At 34.8% G+C, this 20,967-nt stretch overlaps 1 protein-coding gene across 2 annotated transcripts in view; it reads left to right on the top strand.

Moving 5' to 3' along the window:
* LOC149779921 (pre-mRNA-splicing factor ATP-dependent RNA helicase DHX16-like) overlaps positions 1 to 20,967 on the top strand; it is a 58,264-nt gene that overhangs the window by 12,983 nt on the left and 24,314 nt on the right. Inside the window, exons 6-9 of one of the 2 annotated variants that reach the window (XM_089936618.1) lie at positions 3,212 to 3,375; positions 7,283 to 7,467; positions 8,459 to 8,650; positions 17,170 to 17,262. In XM_089936618.1, the coding sequence (XP_089792744.1) occupies positions 3,212 to 3,375; positions 7,283 to 7,467; positions 8,459 to 8,650; positions 17,170 to 17,262 (634 nt within the window). The remainder of the gene's footprint in view (positions 1 to 3,211; positions 3,376 to 7,282; positions 7,468 to 8,458; positions 8,651 to 17,169; positions 17,263 to 20,967) is intronic. The other variant, XM_089936619.1, reaches the window with a different exon arrangement.

Here is a 20,967-nt window from a genome sequence, read left to right as displayed (position 1 = left end):
TTAATTGTATCTGTGCTATTCGTGTCTTAAGAAGTCGGTCAGTTGTAGGTATAGTGCGGTAGCATGATTGACTATCGCAGTATACAGTACTCAGCCCAGATGTCAGCATAAGCAGATTATAATGTAACAGTGCACTGTAAAGATGGGGTCGTCAATACGAACATAGGATCGTTTGTGTAACAGATCGATTCCAATGCATTGCTTAGTCAAGTTTGTGGCTTCCTTTCGTTCTCCCTTTTAATTTATCCAATCCAAATCCATGATTGTATGTACAAATTAAATAACCAAAAAGTATGTCGCCAAAAAAATCACCAGATGGGATATTTTTGTCGCCAGTAAGGGAAAAAATCGCAATTTGCGACATTGGCGAAGCCCAGGACGATCCCTGAAATGGTTTGGTCACATTGTATATTGAACTGTTGTCTTCTGAAGACTTGTGAATGGGATTTGAAAGAGTATTAACATGAAAATTAAAACTATAATGCTTGGGTTTAACTTGACATTCTTCTTTTGATATATTTGTCTCCATGTAGATGTAAACAACAGGTCAGGCTCCAGCACTTGTGTATTTTGAAGATTACCTGTCACCAAATAATAAACTTACAGGGAAGAAGAAAAGAAACAAAAGAAAAAAATATGAATAAAAAAATATCCAGAGTTCAAATACATCTCTCCTTTGGACATATTTCCAGATCACATTAGATCATATCAGTGTTGGGAAGAACTTTGCTACCTCAGTGAATCCAACAATTGCATTTGTCCACTCTCCTCCATTAATCACTCTAGATAGACAATGATGCAGGAACCAGTCCACATGCGCAAACATTAAGTGATGTGCATGGGAAATTGCTGAGGAGACCAGCAACAACTCTTCCTGTCAGGAAAAAAATATAACCACTGAATATCTGGCATGATGGCAACAGTGCGTAACAGACTAAAAATGTCCAATGCATGTCATGACATCAACGCTATCTCAGCATGTTATGAATTGGAAAAGAGTGTGGCAGTCTGAGACATAACAGAGCTTGCTTTGTAGGGACAAGAATTGAATCTGGTATGTCTTGTGACTGCATCCCAGACCAGTTTGAAGTCAGCACAGCCTTACCATGAAGCATAGAACAGCACTTTTGATGGGTGCACACATCAATTTTGCTTGATAAAAAAGTAATTTGGTTCTTTTTCTCTTATCTCAGTGATGTCATCATTGCTTACATAACTGGTTTCATACTTGGGGTGCAGTTTACCATTCAAAAGGGAGAAATCTTTATTTCTTCAGTGGTGACCATGGTTGTGATGCTTAACACTGCATCAACCAATTAATTATTCTTCTAACATTAATGGACCATTCTGGTGGTTAGAGTGTCTGCCTTGGATGTGGGAGGTTGTGGGTTTGAACCCAGCCTAAGTCATACCAAAGACTTATAAACATAATACTAGCCGCTGCCTTGCTTTGTGCTCAGCATTAAGAAGTTAGTGTTAGGACTGGTCAGCCTTGTGTCAGGATAATATAACTGAGTGGGACATGATATTACGTGTCTGTGGCATGATTCTAGACATCACTATAAACTGCCACACTGCAGACATCTTAGTGATATGACTGAATTTTTTTAAAGCTACGTTAACAATCCAGGTCACATATACACACAACTAACAATAATGTGATTCGGGAATGTATTTAAAGGAGAAGGTGCATTTTCAGTAAATTATGAGGATATATACCCAGTCTCATGACAATTAAACCCTCCCACACTTCCCTGCTAATGTAATTATGCTTGTTTAGGTATTACATAAGCTGATGCTAAGTTAACAACATTAGCCAACTAGCAGTGATGAGGGGAGGTAAGGGGAAGGGTTGGAAAGAGTTTTTTCCCTTCATCTTTATGGTATATAAATGGGGAAGTCCCAATTTTGAGCAGACTTTTTTCATCTTAACACAATTGCTGGATTTGAGAAGTAGTGGAGCTCTTCCTGCAGTTAATATGATTTGGGTAAGTATTCTCAAAGAAACATAATTTACCAAAATATTTGCTTTTATCACAGCTATTCCTTTTTAAGATAATTTGGATCAATATAAGCCCAGATCAAGTCAGAAAAAAAGAAAAACAAAGTGAGAGACACGGGAAAAGAAATTGAGGTACTACTGCTGCTCTAAGGTGACAGCACAGATTTTCAACAATACCATTTTGTACTTTCCTCAGCACTCAGGAAGTTATTCAGTATTTCTCAGAAATCAACATGGAAATCTGTAGAAAAAGATAAAAATTAATATATTTTTAATACTCGTGGTATTGTTTCATAACTGGTTATGTAGCATGAAACACCAATAAAAAAGTCAGCTCTCAATGTGCTTAAAAAGATGACTTATCTCAGCAGTATTGTCTGTCGATTTAAATTAGATCTTGGTCATCTCAGCTGTATTTTCTGTTGATTGATATGAGATCTTTGTGATGTGGTTTTCACTTGTAAGTCGGGTTTGAAATAAATATTTTGGTTTTCGACTGACCATAGACCAGAAGAATTTATGCAATTGCATTTCATAAAGAAGCCATGTACATGAGTTTATTACTGCTTCTAAATTTTTTTGACAATTGCCATGAAACTGCAAACATTCATCCCATGGTCTAGTTGTTTTGAAAGGAAGATGGTGACCCTCAGATATCAAGTATGGCTGCCATAGAGTCCGTCTTGAAAATATTGTCATCATTGCTACTCTTTAATGGTTAGTTCTGTCAACATGGGGTTTAACTGAAAGATTTCTTCTAGTTGTACCAGAATAAATCAGGTGTCTGTTTAACATTTGGCATGGGCACCACAGTGGCCATCTTGAAAATCGCAATCACTACTTCTGAATTAAAAGTCATATCTACATGGGGTATCTAAAAAAAATATCTACGTGGTACTAAATGACATAAAGCTGATCTGGCCTCCAACATAGCTACCAAATCTTGAAAGTCTTGTTATGGCAATTGCTGTTAAATGGATTGCGTAACAACGTTGGTTTTTTTACTTAAAGGCTTTTTATATAATGTCGAATTGGTCCAAAATCAGTAGATACAATTAAGCTGTATTCATGTTTGCCTGGACTCCCTATATGGTCAGTTAGCATTTGATTTGTTCCAGGAAAATGCTATAATAAGAGATATTTAGACTTGTATATAGATTTTTTAAAACAGATCTCAGATTTTAAATGATGTTGATATCACTCTTACAGCTTAACTAAGAGGGAAAGAGAAGAGCTGGAGTACAAAAAGAAAGTGCTGATGCTGGCCAAAGAACACAGGGCTGCCAAAGACATTGAACGAGTCAATCGATACTTCATCCCCAGTGACAAAGTTAAACCTGAGGATAAGTACTTTGAGGATGAGAAGGAAAAAGGTTTGTTTGTCTGTTGGTCAGTCAATATCTGTCTGTTTCTTAACAGTTTTTGGATCAGTTAAGCTTGCCAAATGTTTTTTTCTAGATAACTGTAGTCCATAGAATTTGTTTTTGGTTAATATAGTGAACATTTTTTATGCCCTTCTTACAAAAGCCTCTCACTTTCCAACTTGCTTTATAAGAAATGTATGGGAAATACTAAATGGTTTCTTGTGCTGTATTAGCCAAGGGTCCACTTTATTTCCAGGTGTTCTTTTTTATCAGCAGAGTGACAGTTTGTGCTTTATTCAATATTGAATAACATAACTATTATAGTCTGACTATACATCCCCGTTTGTTTGTACCCCCTACCGATTTCAATAATGAAAACGTTTAGTGTGATAAAAAGTGCACAGAACTAAGTCAATCGAATCATTGATTTATAATTTCTAACCTGACTGTGTCCAGAAGGTGCTAATGCTGGCATCCCCTGCACCTTTCATGCTTAACAGGCTTTCCATACTAACATGGCACCATATTGTGTACACTATAGGCAAGTTTATTTCCATCAGTCAACATAATGATGTAGTTCATCCTGTTTGGCAACCATTACGTTGAGAGTTTGGAATTATATCCCTTTGCTCACATGAACATAGAAATTAAACCGCTTGTTAAATCCACATGAAAAGCAAATTTGTTGTTGTCATTATATTCCTTTGCTTGATTCAACATTGTAAATATCGGAAAGCAGACAACTTATGTATGTACATCTGTAGTGATGAGACACCCATTTGCTGAAAATGGACTTGTCCAGGAACTGGAAATGGATCCGAGTATGTCCGTTTATTACATTGAAAACTTCCGTTAAGCATGAAACGCGCAGACGATCACGGTGTTAGGGCCATTCTACTCACTGTTAGGTTAGAAACTATATATCAGTGAATGAATTGACTAAATTCCTTGCACTTTTTGTCACATTAAAGGTTTCCATTATTTAAATCGGTAGGAGGTACAAACGGTTTGTATTGTCAGACTGTAGTTACTAAAATAGGCCTACACTAGTTAGCCTAACTTGTCTGGACCTTTTAGTCTGGTAGTACCTTGTATGAACCTTTCAGAATAGTGGTTCCTCTTTAGCTAGTCCAGACCTTTTAATCTGATGGTATATGACTTTCAAGATACCTTGTATGAATCTGTCAGAATAGTGTTCCTCATTAGCCAGCCTAGCCTGTCCAGGTCCTTTTGCCTTTTGGTATGTGTTTTGACTGCAGAACAGATAAACAGGGTTGATTAAGGGCATGCACAGCTATACATTACCTTTCCAAAGCATAATACATCTAAAATTTTGATCTATCTAGGTTTTTGGAACATTATATTTTAAAGCGCTTGAAATATTTGCATAGATTTACTGATATTTAGTTTAGTTTTGTAAATGTGTCTGTTTTTCCCACCAGTATGATATATTTTCATACATCTTGCTAATATGACAATAAAATGAAAAGATATGTTACAGCATGGTTCTCAATCCATCCATGAATTCACTAGTATTATTACTGCTAATAGGCATTATGATTGCATTGTAAGTCCCAACGCTGATAGTTATTGTGGTTGTATTGTAATTCTGTTTTGACAGTTGTTGTAGTTGTATTGTAATTCCCAATGCTGATTGTTGTAGTGGTTGTATTGTATGTCCCAGTGCTGATAGTTGTTGTGTTGTAAGTCGCAATGCTGATAGTTGTTGTAGTTGTATTGTAATTTTCATTGCTGATAGTTGTTGTGGTTGTATAGTAACTCTCAATCCTGATTGTTATTGTGGATGTATTGTATCAGGGTCTGAAAATTTATCTTTTGACTCAGTGGTCCAGGACCACTAGGACTTGTATTGACCATTTTAGCATAAGCCGTGGACTGATCCGACTGCTTCGTCTGACAAGCATATATTTTCTTCAGTGCACTAACATAAATTGAAGACGGGAAGAAAAAAACTAAATTAATTCAAACTCAGATATCAGACAACTACTATTTTGATTATTAAATCAAAGAAATATTTTGTTAATCAGACAATTTTAACATTTTTAAATCACATGATCATGCTTTCTATTGGTGGATTCTCTTTGAATGTCAATGATGTTATCTAAAATTGTAATTCCAAAGGTTTTCAAAAAAAAATTTGCCGTTCAAAGTTCATTTAGTAAAACAGTTGAAAACACTCATAAAGTAAGTTTATATGCAGTCATTAGCACCGAAATCTATTTATTTGGCAGATCATCCATGGTACCTCTGAGCTTTAGCAATTTATTAAAAATATTTTGACACTTTTGTTGTCAGAATATCTGTAATGTGGATGGAAGGTCATAGAAAACTCAGACTACTTGACTGATAGCACAACCTCAAAAGAACTTTTCCTTGGCCCTCAAAGTGTATGTGTCATCTAGTGCCATGCTTTCTCAGACAAAAGCAGTCAGTTGGCAGTGGTCATGTCAGAACAGAAAACAGCTATTTCTGATCTCTCAGACATGGTGAATAACTGGTTGTGCATTCATCTTTGTAAAGGCGCAGGGAATCAGGGTCTTGATGATTGAGACAGGTATGTTTATTTACTGTCAAAAAACCTTTCTGGTGCAAGTAGTATCCTCTTTGCTTATGTCACTGGGTATTTATCTTGAAATATAGTACTTAAATTATTGGCTGACTCTGGGTATGTTTTACATATATATATAAAAAATAAAGAACGTCTTGTCGTCATACTGAACCCATGGCCGGGTCTTTTTCCAGCGATCCTGGAAAGTCAGAATGTGTTTATTTTTTTAATAATTTCCATCCTTTTTTGGTCCTGGGAAATTTGAAACCCTACAGTAGAACACATCTTGTAGCAGAGATAAATTCTCTGTGGTTGATTCTTGCCTTCCGCCAATAAATCTTATAGCGTCTAAAACATACGGTAATCTGATACTGCTGATGCATAGTTTTAACTCTAGCTCAGAGCAGACAAATGTTTGATTGATAAAGATCAGGCTTAGACTGGTGATCTGTGTACTGCATTCTAAATATTTTACAGCTTTATTCTCTCATTATCGATTGACTACCACTTGTATCAGTGCACTTTTACAACTCTTATGAAATGTCTTAACAATTAAAAAGCATGTTTTCTGCAATTTATAGGAACAAATAGGAAATATTAAAGGCCTAGTGGGCTAGTAATACTTTCATATAACCAGTCCGGGTTTAAAAGGATTTGGTCTCAGACCTCGGATAATTGTAATTTTTAGGCCTTGTGCAGGTCTTAATGCTTATAACTAGTGTGGTTGCCTTGCAAGTCCCTATGATGATTATTATTATGGTTGTATTGTTGGTGCCAGTGCTGATAGTTATTATGGTTGTATTGTAGGTCCCAATGCTGATAGTTATTATGGTTGTATTGTAGGTCCAAATGCTGATAGTTATTATGGTTGTATTGTAGGTCCCAATGCTGATAATTATTATGGTTGTATTGTAAGACCCAATGTTGATAGTTATTATGGTTGTATTGTAGGTCCCAATGCTGATAGTTATTATGGTTTTATTGTAGGTCCCAATGCTGATAGTTATTATGGTTGTATTGTAGGTCCCAATGCTGATAATTATTATGGTTGTATTGTAAGACCCAATGTTGATAGTTATTATGGTTGTATTGTAGGTCCCAATGCTGATAGTTATTATGGTTTTATTGTAGGTCCCAATGCTGATAGTTATTATGGTTGTATTGTAGGTCCCAATGCTGATAATTATTATGGTTGTATTGTAAGACCCAATGTTGATAGTTATTATGGTTGTATTGTAGGTCCCAATGCTGATAATTATTATGGTTGTATTGTAAGACCCAATGTTGATAGTTATTATGGTTGTATTGTAAGACCCAATGCTGATAGTTATTATGGTTGTATTGTAGGTCCCAATGCTGAGCAGAAAAGGTGGGAAGAGGAACATGTTGGTGCAGCTGTACTGAGATTTGGTGCACGTGATGCTAAGGACAAAGCAAGAGAAAAGCAGACAGTGAAAGACTATGACTTTATACTTGATGAGGAGATAGAGTTTGTTCAAGCTTTACAGATGCCAGGAACTAAAAAAGACAAGGTCAGTTACTGCCAAAATAGTTGCATATGTTAGGGGGTGGGTAGGTGCAAAAATTGGCAGCAACTTGGGAAATCTATTGCCAATCCAGAATAAATGTTAACAATTGCCTTTTTCCTCTCTAGGTTGTGCAGGTGAAGCAAACTGCAGAACCTAATCTGCCAGCCCAATATGCAAATCTGGTCATAGTCTACGTCATTGTTTTACTGACAATGTAAGCTTACAGCCCATAATGCAGGTCTGGTCAGGGTTTATGTGGCTTTTTCACTGATGATTGAGGACAAGAGTATAGTATCTAATCTACCAGTCCATAATGCAGATCTTGTCAATGTCTCCATACTTGTTTTATGATGATTCAGGCAAACAGTGTTGAACCTAAGCTGCCAACTCATAAGTCTGGTCAGCGTTTCTGCAGCTGTTGGTGTCGTAGATGATTTAAGCTGCCTGCTTGTAATACAAGTCAGGTCTGTGTCTCTGGGGGTGTTTATTTTGCTGATGATTTAAGCTGCTTGCCTGCAATACAAGTCAAGTCAGGGTTTCTGCAAATATTTGTATTAATGATGTAAGCAAACAGTGTAGAACCTAATCTGCCAGTCCTTAATGCAAAAGCATACCTGGGCTCTTAAACTGGTCTGTAGCTTGGTCTGTATGGTCTTTGTTGTTTTATGCTGTTTGTATACTGACATATTACTTCTATAATGACATTGCTGTATTATGGTATTTATGTACCCATAGGCATCACTTTTCTGCTGATGTTCTTGTTGTGGGTGTCAGTTTTAAGTTTTGCTTTTGAGTGCAGATTCTCTTGCGTTGTTTCATATATAGTTTTTATCTTGATGGTTTGATGGTTGTATTCGTCATGGAGGGTGCTGCACATCACGAGCAAAAGGGGGTCACCATGACATTCTCCAGAATTCTTAATGGGTTAGAAAGTGATGTGTCTGATAGTTAGCTAATTCTTAACATATAAACTTTTTAACATGTCCCATTGCAGGGCAAAAAGGAGCCAGATATCTCAGAAACAGAGAAGAAGAAAATGTCACTTCAGGAGACAAAAAGAAGTCTACCCATATATCCCTTTAAGGAAGATCTGATAGCCGCAATGGAACAGTTTCAGGTGTTGATTATTGAGGGAGAGACTGGCTCAGGGAAAACCACACAAATTCCACAGTACCTGTATGAAGCTGTAAGTAAAGAGAAATGAGACATTTTTTCAATGTGCATACATCTGTGTGCAACCATATGTGTTAAATATGTGCCTGTCAGAGTACAATATGGAGCTTTCTACTATGGCAGGTGCTTGGTATTGTACAACAGTTAACCATTACTAGAAAATATACAACAAAGAAGGAAGACATGGAGAAAAGTCTGCCATATTGGCTTGATTCAAGGGAAATACTGAATTTCTCTATAATAAATTCATTTTTAAACCTAGATACATTAATGTATGTACAATTAATGTTTGCTGATGTCTGAAGTTGGCAAAAGTACATCCAAATTCTCAAATACTCAACTGCAGCTATTTTTTTAATGACTTCATTGTTAGAGAGCAGACCAAAATATCCTCATAGCTACATGTACTGTCCATTCATTGTGCTATCTTTATTTTGAAACAAATTCATTTCGGGACAGAAATTCAAAACTATTTTTCTTAAATTGAGACTTTTTTCTTCATCAGTATCCATCTTTGATTATTTACATTACACTATCTTATTACAACGTATTTTGTTGCTTTTTATTATGTTTTTTTTTAATGTTTTTTTAACAATGCTTTATTGGATGAGGGAGGTGGGAGCTAAGTACCTTTTCCAAGGACACACCTAGACAGCTGGCCTGGGTGGATATTGAACCTGTGACCCTTGGATTATGAGTTAGATGCTCTTCGATCTGAGCTGCCACAGGTCTCCCATTAAAGCATGTAATCTGTGATGACTTAGATTGTACCCCTGATTCACTTGCATTACATCCCGTGATTACAGCATGTAATAACTGATGACTTGCATCCCACCCGATTACTGTTAGTAATCTATGTTGACTTAAAGAAAACACTGATTACAGCTTGTAATCTTTAATGACTTACATTACACACTTTGAGTAATCTTTGATGACTTACATTACACACTTCGATTAATGTTTGATACCTTACATTAAACACTTCGATTAATCTTTGATGACTTACATTACACACTTTGATTAATCTTTGATGACTTACATTACACACTTTGAGTAATCCTTGATGACTTACATTACACACTTCAATTAATCTTTGTTGACTTAAATTACACACTTCAATTAATCTTTGATGACTTACATTACACACTTTGATTAATCTTTGATGACTTACATTACACACTTTGAGTAATCCTTGATGACTTACATTACACACTTCAATTAATCTTTGATACCTTACATTACACACTTCAATTAATCTTTGATGACTTACATTACACACTTCAATTAATCTTTGATGACTTACATTACACACTTTGAGTAATCCTTGATGACTTACATTACACAGTTTGATTACTTTTTGATACCTTACATTACACACTTCGATTAATTTTTGATGACTTACATTACACACTTAAATTAATCTTTGATGACTTACATTACACACTTTGATTAATCTTTGATACCTTACATTACACACTTCAATTAATCTTTGATGACTTACATTATTAGTTGTTCTGCCATGGTATGCCTTTGTAAGATTTGCACAGATTAGAAACCAAATCCTACAAATGTAAAGATTAAATGCACAAAAAATGGCACCCCCAAAAATGAACAAGGTTGGTTTCTTTTAATTTACCTTTGGTCTAGTACAGATGCATTAAACAGTCCAAATTATTCCGTGATTGTTATTATTAAATCCATCAGGCACTCTATTGTGCTGAATACTATGTGTGGACTATTTATTTTCACCAAGCAGTCCAAATTATTCACTGATTGTTGTTATGAAATCCATCAGGCACTCTATTGTACTGATTACTATGCGTGGACTATTTATTTTCCCCTATTCTCCTAATCCCACAAATAGCAATTCCTCTAAGTTATCAGGAAATAATTAAACACTCTGTATATCCCATAATATTTTTGGCTGAGAAATTAAAATAAGCTCTGCCTGCGACCTAGTTGTTATCGATTCAATGACAAAATATTGAAACAAATTCAAGCAATATACTGAGGTGACTTCCTCTCCTGTTTTCTTAAAATTTTTACTTAAAATAAAATTTGTATAGTCTCTGCAATTCTCATAAGCATTTGCTTCCTGTCTGATGATATGACATGATGTGGCATCATTTTTTATTGGTAAATGTGTGATGTTTCTTTCAAAGATTGATACAGAATGATGGATAAATCATTTCTTTACCCCAGTATCATGCTCAAATCATAAAAGTTATAAAAATTACCACAGATATGAGTCAAGTGAAGAAGATGGTAGAACCCACAAAAACTAAGAAAAAAGTGAAACACACATTGAAACTTCCAATGAAAAACTTTATTCCACAATGGTAGAACAAAAGAAGAAAAATGTCACACCCTGAAGAAATGTTATGAAACCTGAAACTGTAAAGTCTGATAGCTATAAATTTGGAGGGGCATAAAAGTGTAGATTTTGACTTCTCCCAGGCTGTTGCACTATGGTAAAAAGCACCATTGAGGAGAAGCCTAAAGGAAAGATGGTTATTTATTGGTTTTCATATCCCCCAAAAAGTAAAAGAGACTTAGTAAATATGTTGTTTTATTATGAGGTTGGACCATTATGATTACATCAGTCAACCACTTTTTAAAATGAAAGATCCTAGTTAGCCTTTTTTTATCAGGCTGAAACACTACATTACACCTGTCATTACAGCATGTACTCTTTGATAATTTGCATTGCAACGTCTGATTACTGTATGTAATCTCTGATGACTTGCATTGCAACTTGATTAGAGCATTAATTTGTATTTTATTCCAGTCGAAGTATAATAATGAGTCTTTTACTTAAAATGATACAAATAGGATTGCCAGTGTTCATAATACAAAGCTTCCTCTATACCCAGCCTGTCCATATGATAGAGTTCAAAGCTTCCTCTATACCCAGCCTGTCCATATGCTAGAGTTCAAAGCTTCCTCTATACCCAGCCTGTCAATATGATAGTGTTCAAAGCTTCCTCTATACCCAGCCAGCCAATATGATAGAGTTCAAAGCTTCCTCTATACCCAGCCAGTCAATATGATAGAGTTCAAAGCTTCCTGTATACCAAGCCTGTCCATATGATAGAGTTCAAAGCTTCCTCTATACCCAGCCTGTCTGTATGCTAGAGTTCAAAGCTTCCTCTATACCCAGCCTGTCTGTATGACAGAGTTCAAAGCTTCCTCTATACCGAGCCTGTCCATATGATAGAGTTCAAAGCTTGCTCTATACCAAGCCTGTTCATATAATAGAGTTCAAAGCTTCCTCTATACTCAGCCTGTCCATATGATAGAGTTCAAAGCTTCCTCTATACCCAGCCAGTCAGTATGATAGAGTTCAAAGCTTCCTCTATACCCAGCCTGTCCATATGAAAGAGTTCAAAGCTTCCTCTATACCCAGCCTGTCTGTATGATAGAGTTCAAAGCTTCCTCTATACCCAGCCTGTCTGTATGATAGAGTTCAAAGCTTCTCTATACCCAGCCTGTCCATATGATAGAGTTCAAAGCTTCCTCTATACTCAGCCTGTCTGTATGCTAGGAGTACTATGTTTCCTCTACACAGCCTGTCCATATGCTGTAGAGTTCAAAGCTTCTTCAATACTCAGCCTGTTTTATTTCAGAAGCCAACAGGGACAATGGGCTTGAATTACCACCCATTTACACTAGACTTCTTGCTTCACATGACCATTATAAGTCACATGATCAACATTAGTTGCTGATGAAGGCAGTGTGATATTGATGAAAATTTTGAACTGTGAAGATATTTATGCTCTTAGGGAAATTACTAATGAGTATGAATTATTCAGGGCAAGGGAGCAGCCGTGTCCATTGTAAACCATTTTTTTTTGTTTTTAACCTTCAGATTTTGCATTAAGTATGTCAAATCTGTCATAACTGTTCATTTATTAACTCTTTTTTTTAGATTTCAGCAGACAGAAGTCATGAAAGCAATCATTGTATCAGTACTGGTTTTCGTTATGTTGGTGGCACCATATCTTTTATCAGTTCATCTGTTGCACCATTAATATACAGTACTCCAATAGAGGACTTATTCTTTTTTTCCACTGGCACTTAGATATATGTGTCCATTATTGAATCGGATAGATTTGTAACCTGTAGGGGAGTTAAGGTGGCTAATTGTAGAACTGGTCAGCATATATCTCTATATTCAAATTTGTCTTCACCTATTAGATAAAAGCATGTATTGGCATACCTATTTATGTAGATCTTGAAAAGGGAAATGTATTTCAATTGAGAAACTGAGTGTCAGCTACCTTATAGAGACTTAATTTTAGTTCATATTTAAGTTTCTTGAAGAAATTTCCCAAATATGTTTCATTACAATTTTACCCGTAAGTGCATCTCTTCAAAGTAGCCAATCAGAATTGTTCAAGTTAGCATGTGCTTTCAAACTTTGATGTGTAGTATTAGACCCATGATCAAACGCTGTTTATCCAACATACAAAATTAGTCAATATAGCATAGATTCCATTTTTTGTGAACCTGGTGGGGAATGTTCAGAGTGAAAAAGTGTAAAGGAGTTTTAACAGATAATGTTTCAGATTAGAATGTAAGTGAAATTGTTGAATGAATTATCCATGATAAGCTTCGACATTCAAAGGAACTATAATGATAGCATTCTCTGCATTTCATTATTGCTAAATCGAGTCATCATTTATGGAATAATAAGTTTTTTCTGCTGATTGCCTGGAAAAGCAATTGTTGACCAAAAATGTATGCAAGTATGCCTATTGATTTTTTATAAAATTTGATGAATTTGTCATTATCTCATTTTATCAGAAAAAGAAAAGATATCAGAACCATGCATGCACAGTTTCACAATATGATGTTAGATTTATAATACTTTTTGCTGTCAAATCACAAATCTAAATACTTAAAATCAACTACTGTTTATACATGTTCTCAATTAAAATTTACTCAACTCTAAAACAAACCTCTCTCTCCCTTTTTAGGGCTATAAAAAGCCAATTTCTCTTTGTCCCTCCTATAAGTCGGGTGTATTTTGCAAGTCAGATTAGTCTGAAGGACTGACATGTCATCTGTCAGTCAGATTTGCATTTGGAAATATAAAGAAGCCAAACTAGCTCTCGCTAGGTTTTTAAAACTAGGAGTCCAGGACTCCCATTTTGGTATAAATAGGAGTCCCACCTTCAAAAGTTGCAGTCCCTTCTTTCCTACAGAATCAACACAGACATGAGTGCATCTATTTTTAGATGGAGAGGTTTTTGTAATGTAATCACTTACTATATATAATATAGCTTCATTACAACAGTCCATTGACAAGATCACAAATTTATGGATTATTTATTTGCATACATACTTGTAGTAATTTTAGGCAAATAAATAGTATCTGATTTGCTGTTTTTTCCCGTATTTTCGCAAATACATGTCAATTCAGAAAACAAACTTATACCTTAAAGCGCATCTCGCGAAAATCACAACATAGCATTGTCCCATGCGTTTCTGACCTACATAATTTGCATTTTAAAGTTAAATCTTTAATAAAATAATACCTAGGCTTTGGTTTCAATGATTTGTATATTTTTTTTGAATATACTTGCCTGATGATTTAAGAAAACAGACAGTCTAATAAACTGGTACATCCCAGACTTAGCGAAGTCCGCCATTATTTCCCGTTAGGCATACTGGTTCACTTACAGTTTCAAACTAACTTTATAATGAAATAGTGTATAAGAGGCAGTTAATAAATATCCAGATTACCGATTCTGACCTTAAAACACAAGTTTGTATGTTTTATCATTGAAGGATATCATGCAGGAAATTGATAGTTGCTATCTTACTCAGATAAGGGCTAATGGTCAGTCAGCTATCAAAACAATGCTTGTGAATGGGCAAGAGTTTGTTTGTCAATGTAATTGATATAAAAACTAGGCCTAGCTACTGATGCCTTGATGAATACATTTTGCTACAACACCAGGACTAACTGGGCTAAGGCGAGGGGCATTTTAAAAAAAAATATGGTATGGTCAGTCAATGTACCTCTTAAATAATCACAGGGTGAAGTTGCTTTTGCTTTCCTAACAGAACAAGGTGAAGTTTACATTTTTAGGTGACTTCTCATCCACATACAAATGGCATTTTGTCTAAGTCTCAACATGTCTTGATTCTGAGGTCACGTGCACTGCTTATTCCGCTACATTTGGAAATGAACACCATAACGAAAGCTAAAGTTGTTTATTTGATGTATATTTATAAATGACCACATGTACATCTCTGGGTCTTTCTGCCTCTGGATTCAATCACTGTAAATATCAGTACATTTTACCACCTGGCCACCAGTCAAAGCCTTTGAACTTGCCACCCAGCTATTGCATTATGTTCTTTTTTATGTGCTTTTATAAAATGGCAACATGTATGTACATCAAGGGGTCTTTCAGTCACTGAATTCTGACATTGTAAATATCAGCACAACCAGTTGATCAGCACATTTTCCCACAAAGCCGGTGGCTGAAGCAGGATTGGCAAGTCTTTGAATTTTTCCGCACACCTATTACATGTGTACAGAGGACTCCCGTTTCAGTGATTGTTTGCATCCCAGATCAAAAATTGGCATCCAGATATATATATAAATATATATATATATATATATATATATATATATATATATATATAGAGGATATTTGCTTGAAATGAGTGAATAACTGATATATTTCATCAAGTGGATGAAAAACTCAGTATTTTCACAAGTGGCAAAGCCACGAGTGAAAATACTAGAGTTTTTCACCCAAGAGATGAAATGTATCCGTTATTCACTCATTTCAAGCAAATATTCTTTTTATTTTATGCTCACATACGTTGGCTACCTAAAGTTTGGGACACAGTGAATTAGGAGATTTCTTACGGTAATGTCAGCTGTTTACAGTACGTGTTATGCTGTGCTATGTGTATCTGCGCACAAAATTACTTCCACATCAGATTGATAAAAATTAACTGATATTTCCAGAATAACAAACTACAAGTTTCAAGGATAACATACAGGGATTATTAATAAGAAAACAACCACAAGTAATTCATCAGTGTATAATTGTTTTTATTATTATTATTAAAACAGAAAATCAAAGGGAGGTAAGTATGTTCTGACCCCAAAAAGTAGTTCCTGTAGTGAAAAAATAACAATATTTTTTCACTACAGTGAAATATCAATATTATTTTAATTAGAAAATCAAGTAATTCACTGCTTAGCATAAAAAATATATATATATATATATATATATATATAGTGAAACTTACAATTAAAATCTGTTAAAATCCAGTACATGAGTGAGTGGGCAGAATGCATTAAAAATGTATACAATGGCTACATAATGATACAGTTTTATTTTGAAAGACTGCACATCCTCTGCCTCTTGGTGATTAAAAGTTGACATTCATATGTTAAGAAACTGGTGTCAGTACTGAAATAAACCCAGATATGATTACATTGGTTGAATGAGGAAATGCTTCTGAAGTTGGCATGAAATATTTAGGTTACAGAATCAAAAGGATTATTTAGTTTATTTTTAAAGTAAAATTTTGTAATGTTCATTCTGTGCAGTCAAAATGTATTAAATACAATTTGTAGTTCTAGCCGTTTTATAATCTTTAAGAAAGTATGTAATTCTATATAATTATCAGGCAAAAGGGATAAGTTGGAGAGCTTCAGAGTCAATAATTCTCCGATTGAAATCAGTTACCTTTTTCATTTCACTCCTTATGAATGTGTATTGCTAAGTCTCTGCAGTAGCACATGAATTCTAATAAATGTATATTTAATTTATATTGTGTCTTTAACATTTGTCCATGATTGTAAGTTGTAAACAAAATGGTTACATAGCATATGAGTTAAAAGCCAGTTTTGTTTTCAATTAGACTAGGGTTTTTCTCTTGGAGTGCTTCATATTCTTTTACGAATTATGTACTGTTCTGGTGGTCTAAATAGTTGGAGCATCTGCCTTGGATGTTGAAGGTCATGGCTATGAACCCAGCCAAGTCATATGAAAGTCTTAAAAAAATGGTATTAGCAGCTGCCTCACATGGCGCTAAGCATTAAGAGGTTATTGTTAGGCCTGGTCGGCTTGGTGTCAGTATAATGTGACGGGATGGGACATGATGCCGCATGATACCCAAGTGCTAGACTTCACTATAAACTTCCACACTGCAGACATCGTAGAGATATGACTGAATTTTTGTTAAAGCTATGTAAAAACACAAATCACACACACAAATTAGGTCAAGTGAAAATGTGTATGAATACAGATTTGATAAACAAATAATTCATGTTCTGTATCAGTCTGTGGGAATCAAAATGTGATCATATTTTGCAGTTGTTTTGTTGAAATTTGGTATAATTCAAGAAGCAGGATTGGCAAGTCGTTATTTATTTATTTCAAACAATATTCATTGGAATTACTAAAGTGCTTATTGACTTTTGGATTAGTACATTATTTTTGGATTGTTTTGAACTCTTTCCAAATCATTCTGGATTGCATCATTGTGTTATTTCAGGACATTCAAGACTATTGGAATTCATTTGGAACTCTATTTTTTTGGACTTGTGATAGGACATTTAGGATTATTTGGAATGTCATTCACAATATTGTAAGTATCTCTTGAATTTTCACTTTATACTGTAGGGAAATAAATTACTTGTTGATTTTACCTATATTGTTGAATTCACTTTCTTTCCATTATATATTTTAAGACATAGAGTTGTAACAGTAATTTGAGGGCTCATCCATGATCTGGATGTCTTTAACAATATTAAAAATGGCTTTTAATTTTTAATTTAATTTGCTTTGGAATTTTCATCATCACTGATAAAGATTTTAATTTTACCCGTTTGAGAAATTTTAGTGAAACCAGCAAGCATTCACAGTGTCATCTAATGTTTAGAACTTTGTTTCAAATCATACCCAGGAGGGATTATAGTCTACGAAAAAGGATGAGTTGCTTGTGTGTGTGTGTGACTGGATTTTTAACATAGCTTTAACAATTTTTCAGTCATATTGCTATTATTTCTGCATTGTACCACTTTATAATGATGTCTAGCATGTCCAACACAGTCACATTATCCTGACACCAGGCCGACCATTCCTGACACTGACCATTTAATGCTAAGCCCCTAGCAAGGCAGCTGCTAGTATCATTTTTATAAGTCTTTGGTATGACTCAGCCAGGGTTTGAACTTGCAACCTTCCGCATTCAAGGTGGATGCTGTAACCACTTAGGCCACCAGAGCAGTTGATGAGTTCCTTAAACTTGCCAATCATTGCGATCATTTGGAAGTGAAAGCATCTTTAACAAGGAGAGAGAGATGTGCAATTCAGAGAGAAAAGAAAGAAATACAAATTCAGTGAGGGAAAGGGCACATGATTTCTGGTTGCTATAGGTTGAAAAATAAGCACAAGAATGAAGACACAGCTATTCAAAAATGATCTTATTTCAAAGAGGTCAAGGTCACCATCTTCTATTGAAAGCAATACATTTGTTGGATCAAACAATCCCCAGTCTGATTCTATTTTGGAGACGTATGAACCATTCATGTCAGGAAGTTATATGTCATTTATTGTTAATTTTGCCATGCCTGTCCCTGGAAGAATATTATGAGACACAGTAGCTTGTCAGAATCTTTCATTACTTTGCGTTTGTCTGAAAAGTCTTGCATTAGTGAAAGTGTTCTAATTCAGGGAATAGATTGTGGCTTTGTTAGTGTTCCTCTCCGATGTGTCAGTTTGTCATGAGACTTAGTTTCTGGACCAGTGACTGTTGGTGCAGTGAATTCTTTTCCTGTAGAAGGTATGTGCAGTGACTTCTTCCATATAGAAGATATTTATTCATTACTAGACAATGACCTAGCTATAGATAAAGTTATGGTTAATCTACTTGTAACTGAGAGGCATTGTTTGGATCAGAAAGTTTGTCCTATTGAGAGAAAAAAGCTCTTGAGAATGACGTTGATCAGAAAATTATCCCTTTTGCTGACATGCTGTTGTCAGTCTTTTTGATGAGGTGACCTTTGCTCCTGGTAATGGTCAGGCAAGAGGTATTGATCACAGTGAGCCTCATTTTACTACTCACTCTCTCAGGGTGATAAAAGACAATCACTTATTATGAAACAGGAACAGGATCCTGAGATTTCCTGTTTGTTTCAGAGGTCTATTGGTGAAGCTGAAGCCATGACTGTTAATTTAGGAGTAAATAGGACTTACAAAAAGATCTTGAATCAGTTTTATTGGCCAAAATGTAAAAGTGATGTTTCAAAATACTCTCAACTTTGTCACACTTGTCAGGTGGTAGAAAAACCCAACCTGAACATACCTAAGGTGCATCTGCAACCCTATTGCTGCATTTGATAAACTGTTTAGCAGAATAATTGTAGGCTGTGTCCCTCATCTAAGACCAAGTCAGGCAACCAGTACTGGTTGACCATAATGTGTGGATCCACAAGATGTCCAGAGGCAATTCCTTTGAGAAATATTAAAACTAAAAACATTGTAAAAGTGGAAAAGGTATTTTTTACACTTGTTGGCCTTCCCAAATCTGTCCAGTCAGATCATTGGTGAAATTTTATGTCGATAATTTTGCAACAAGTTAAACGTGAATTAGGCATCCAACAGTTTAAATCTTCTGCCTATCACCTCAAAAGTCAACGGAAAGATTTCATCAGGCTTTGAAGAACGTGACATTGCTTTGACACAGGAAAAGATTGAGATTTCATTTGTTGTTGTTTGCTGTTAGGGAGTCAGTTCAAGAATCATTGGGTTTTAGTCGTTTTGAACTAGTTTTATGACTTTTCTGTTTGAGGACCATGGAAGTATTTGAAAGAGAAACTTCTTTCAAATGAAGATTCCAAGATTAATTTTCTGGACTATATCTCTGATTCTAGATATAAATTGTCACATGCTTGTGAAGTGATTAGATATTGATAGTCAAAATTTAAATTAAGGTATGACAGATACACAGGAAAAGAGTTTTCATTGGGTGATAAAGTTATTGCTCTTTCATATACCTCAGAGTCCTCTTCAGACTAAAGACTACAAATAAAAAGAAAGTAAATTACTTAAATCATTTCATTAACACTTTTGGGAGGTAGAAACAAACATTGTTAACTAACTATGTTGAAGGAATATTTTGAATGAGATAAAAACATTTAATTATTCAGTCAGTTTGCTTGTATGTAGGCCACACATTGAGGATGTAAACAATGGAATGCAGTCCAACTTAGTGATTCTGGTTTAACAAATTTTCAGAATTCAGAAATATTAAACAATCTTGACCGACATTTTCACATCTACAACAACAGAGAATGAGTGAACTATAACAGTTATTATGTGAACATGAGCACTTGTTTCCTGATGTTTCATCATAAACAAATAGAATGTATCAAGACACTGAAATTGTAGATTCTGCACCTTATTCAAGGAGGAATGTTTGAAAAAAGAAATTCAATATTTGCTGTAGAATGAAGTAAAAATAGCCATGTATTTTTGTGTTTTCATCAGATAATACATTCTGCATGTGTACTTACTTTAGAAAAGTCAACAGTGTCACCAAAATGCATTTCCAGTTCCAAAAATAGATGATTGCATCAACAAAATTGGAAATGCAAATTATGTCATCAAAGTTTGATCTTTTAAAAAGATTTTGGCAAATTCCACTCACAGAAAGAGCAAAAGGAATTTCTTCATTTGCAGCACCAGATGGGCTTTATCAGTATAAACTGATGCCCTTTGGAATGAAAAATAAAAATAGAGATTGTTGAAGTAGAGTTTAATACTGCAAGAATACAACATTGACATTAGATACATCAGAGAAAAGATAATATTATTGCAGATACCCACACATGTCTATAGAAGTACTATATTGCTTTTTTTTTCCCTGTAATTAAGCTGAGTATCATTCATAAGACATCCACCTATTTAATTTTAATTATTATAGTATCATATGCATATTTGACAAATATGTATAAGAATTCTTTATTATCCAAATCTTTCATTTTCTTTATGAGTGGAGGTATTATGAATAGTTATATTGTGTGCTTAACTTTTGTCCATAATTGTAAGTTATAAACAGAATGATTACTAGCATTTGAATTCAAGGCCACTCTTTACAGTGAGACTTTCCATTGGAGTGTTTCATTCTTTTACGATGTATGCCAAGTGAAAATGTTTATAAACAGGGATTTGATAAATCATTTATTCCTATTCTGTATCAATCTTTGGGAATCAAAATGTTGAAATCAGATATAATTCAAGAGGAATTATTTATTTAAAATATTCATTGGAAGTTACTAAAGTGCTCATT

This window comes from Sinohyriopsis cumingii, chromosome 16 (genome assembly GCF_028554795.1).
Source record: "Sinohyriopsis cumingii isolate HCF-2022 chromosome 16, ASM2855479v2, whole genome shotgun sequence".
Lineage (NCBI taxonomy): Eukaryota > Metazoa > Mollusca > Bivalvia > Unionida > Unionidae > Sinohyriopsis > Sinohyriopsis cumingii.
Note: the sequence above shows the minus strand (reverse complement) of the source record. Positions and strands in the feature narration are given on the sequence as shown.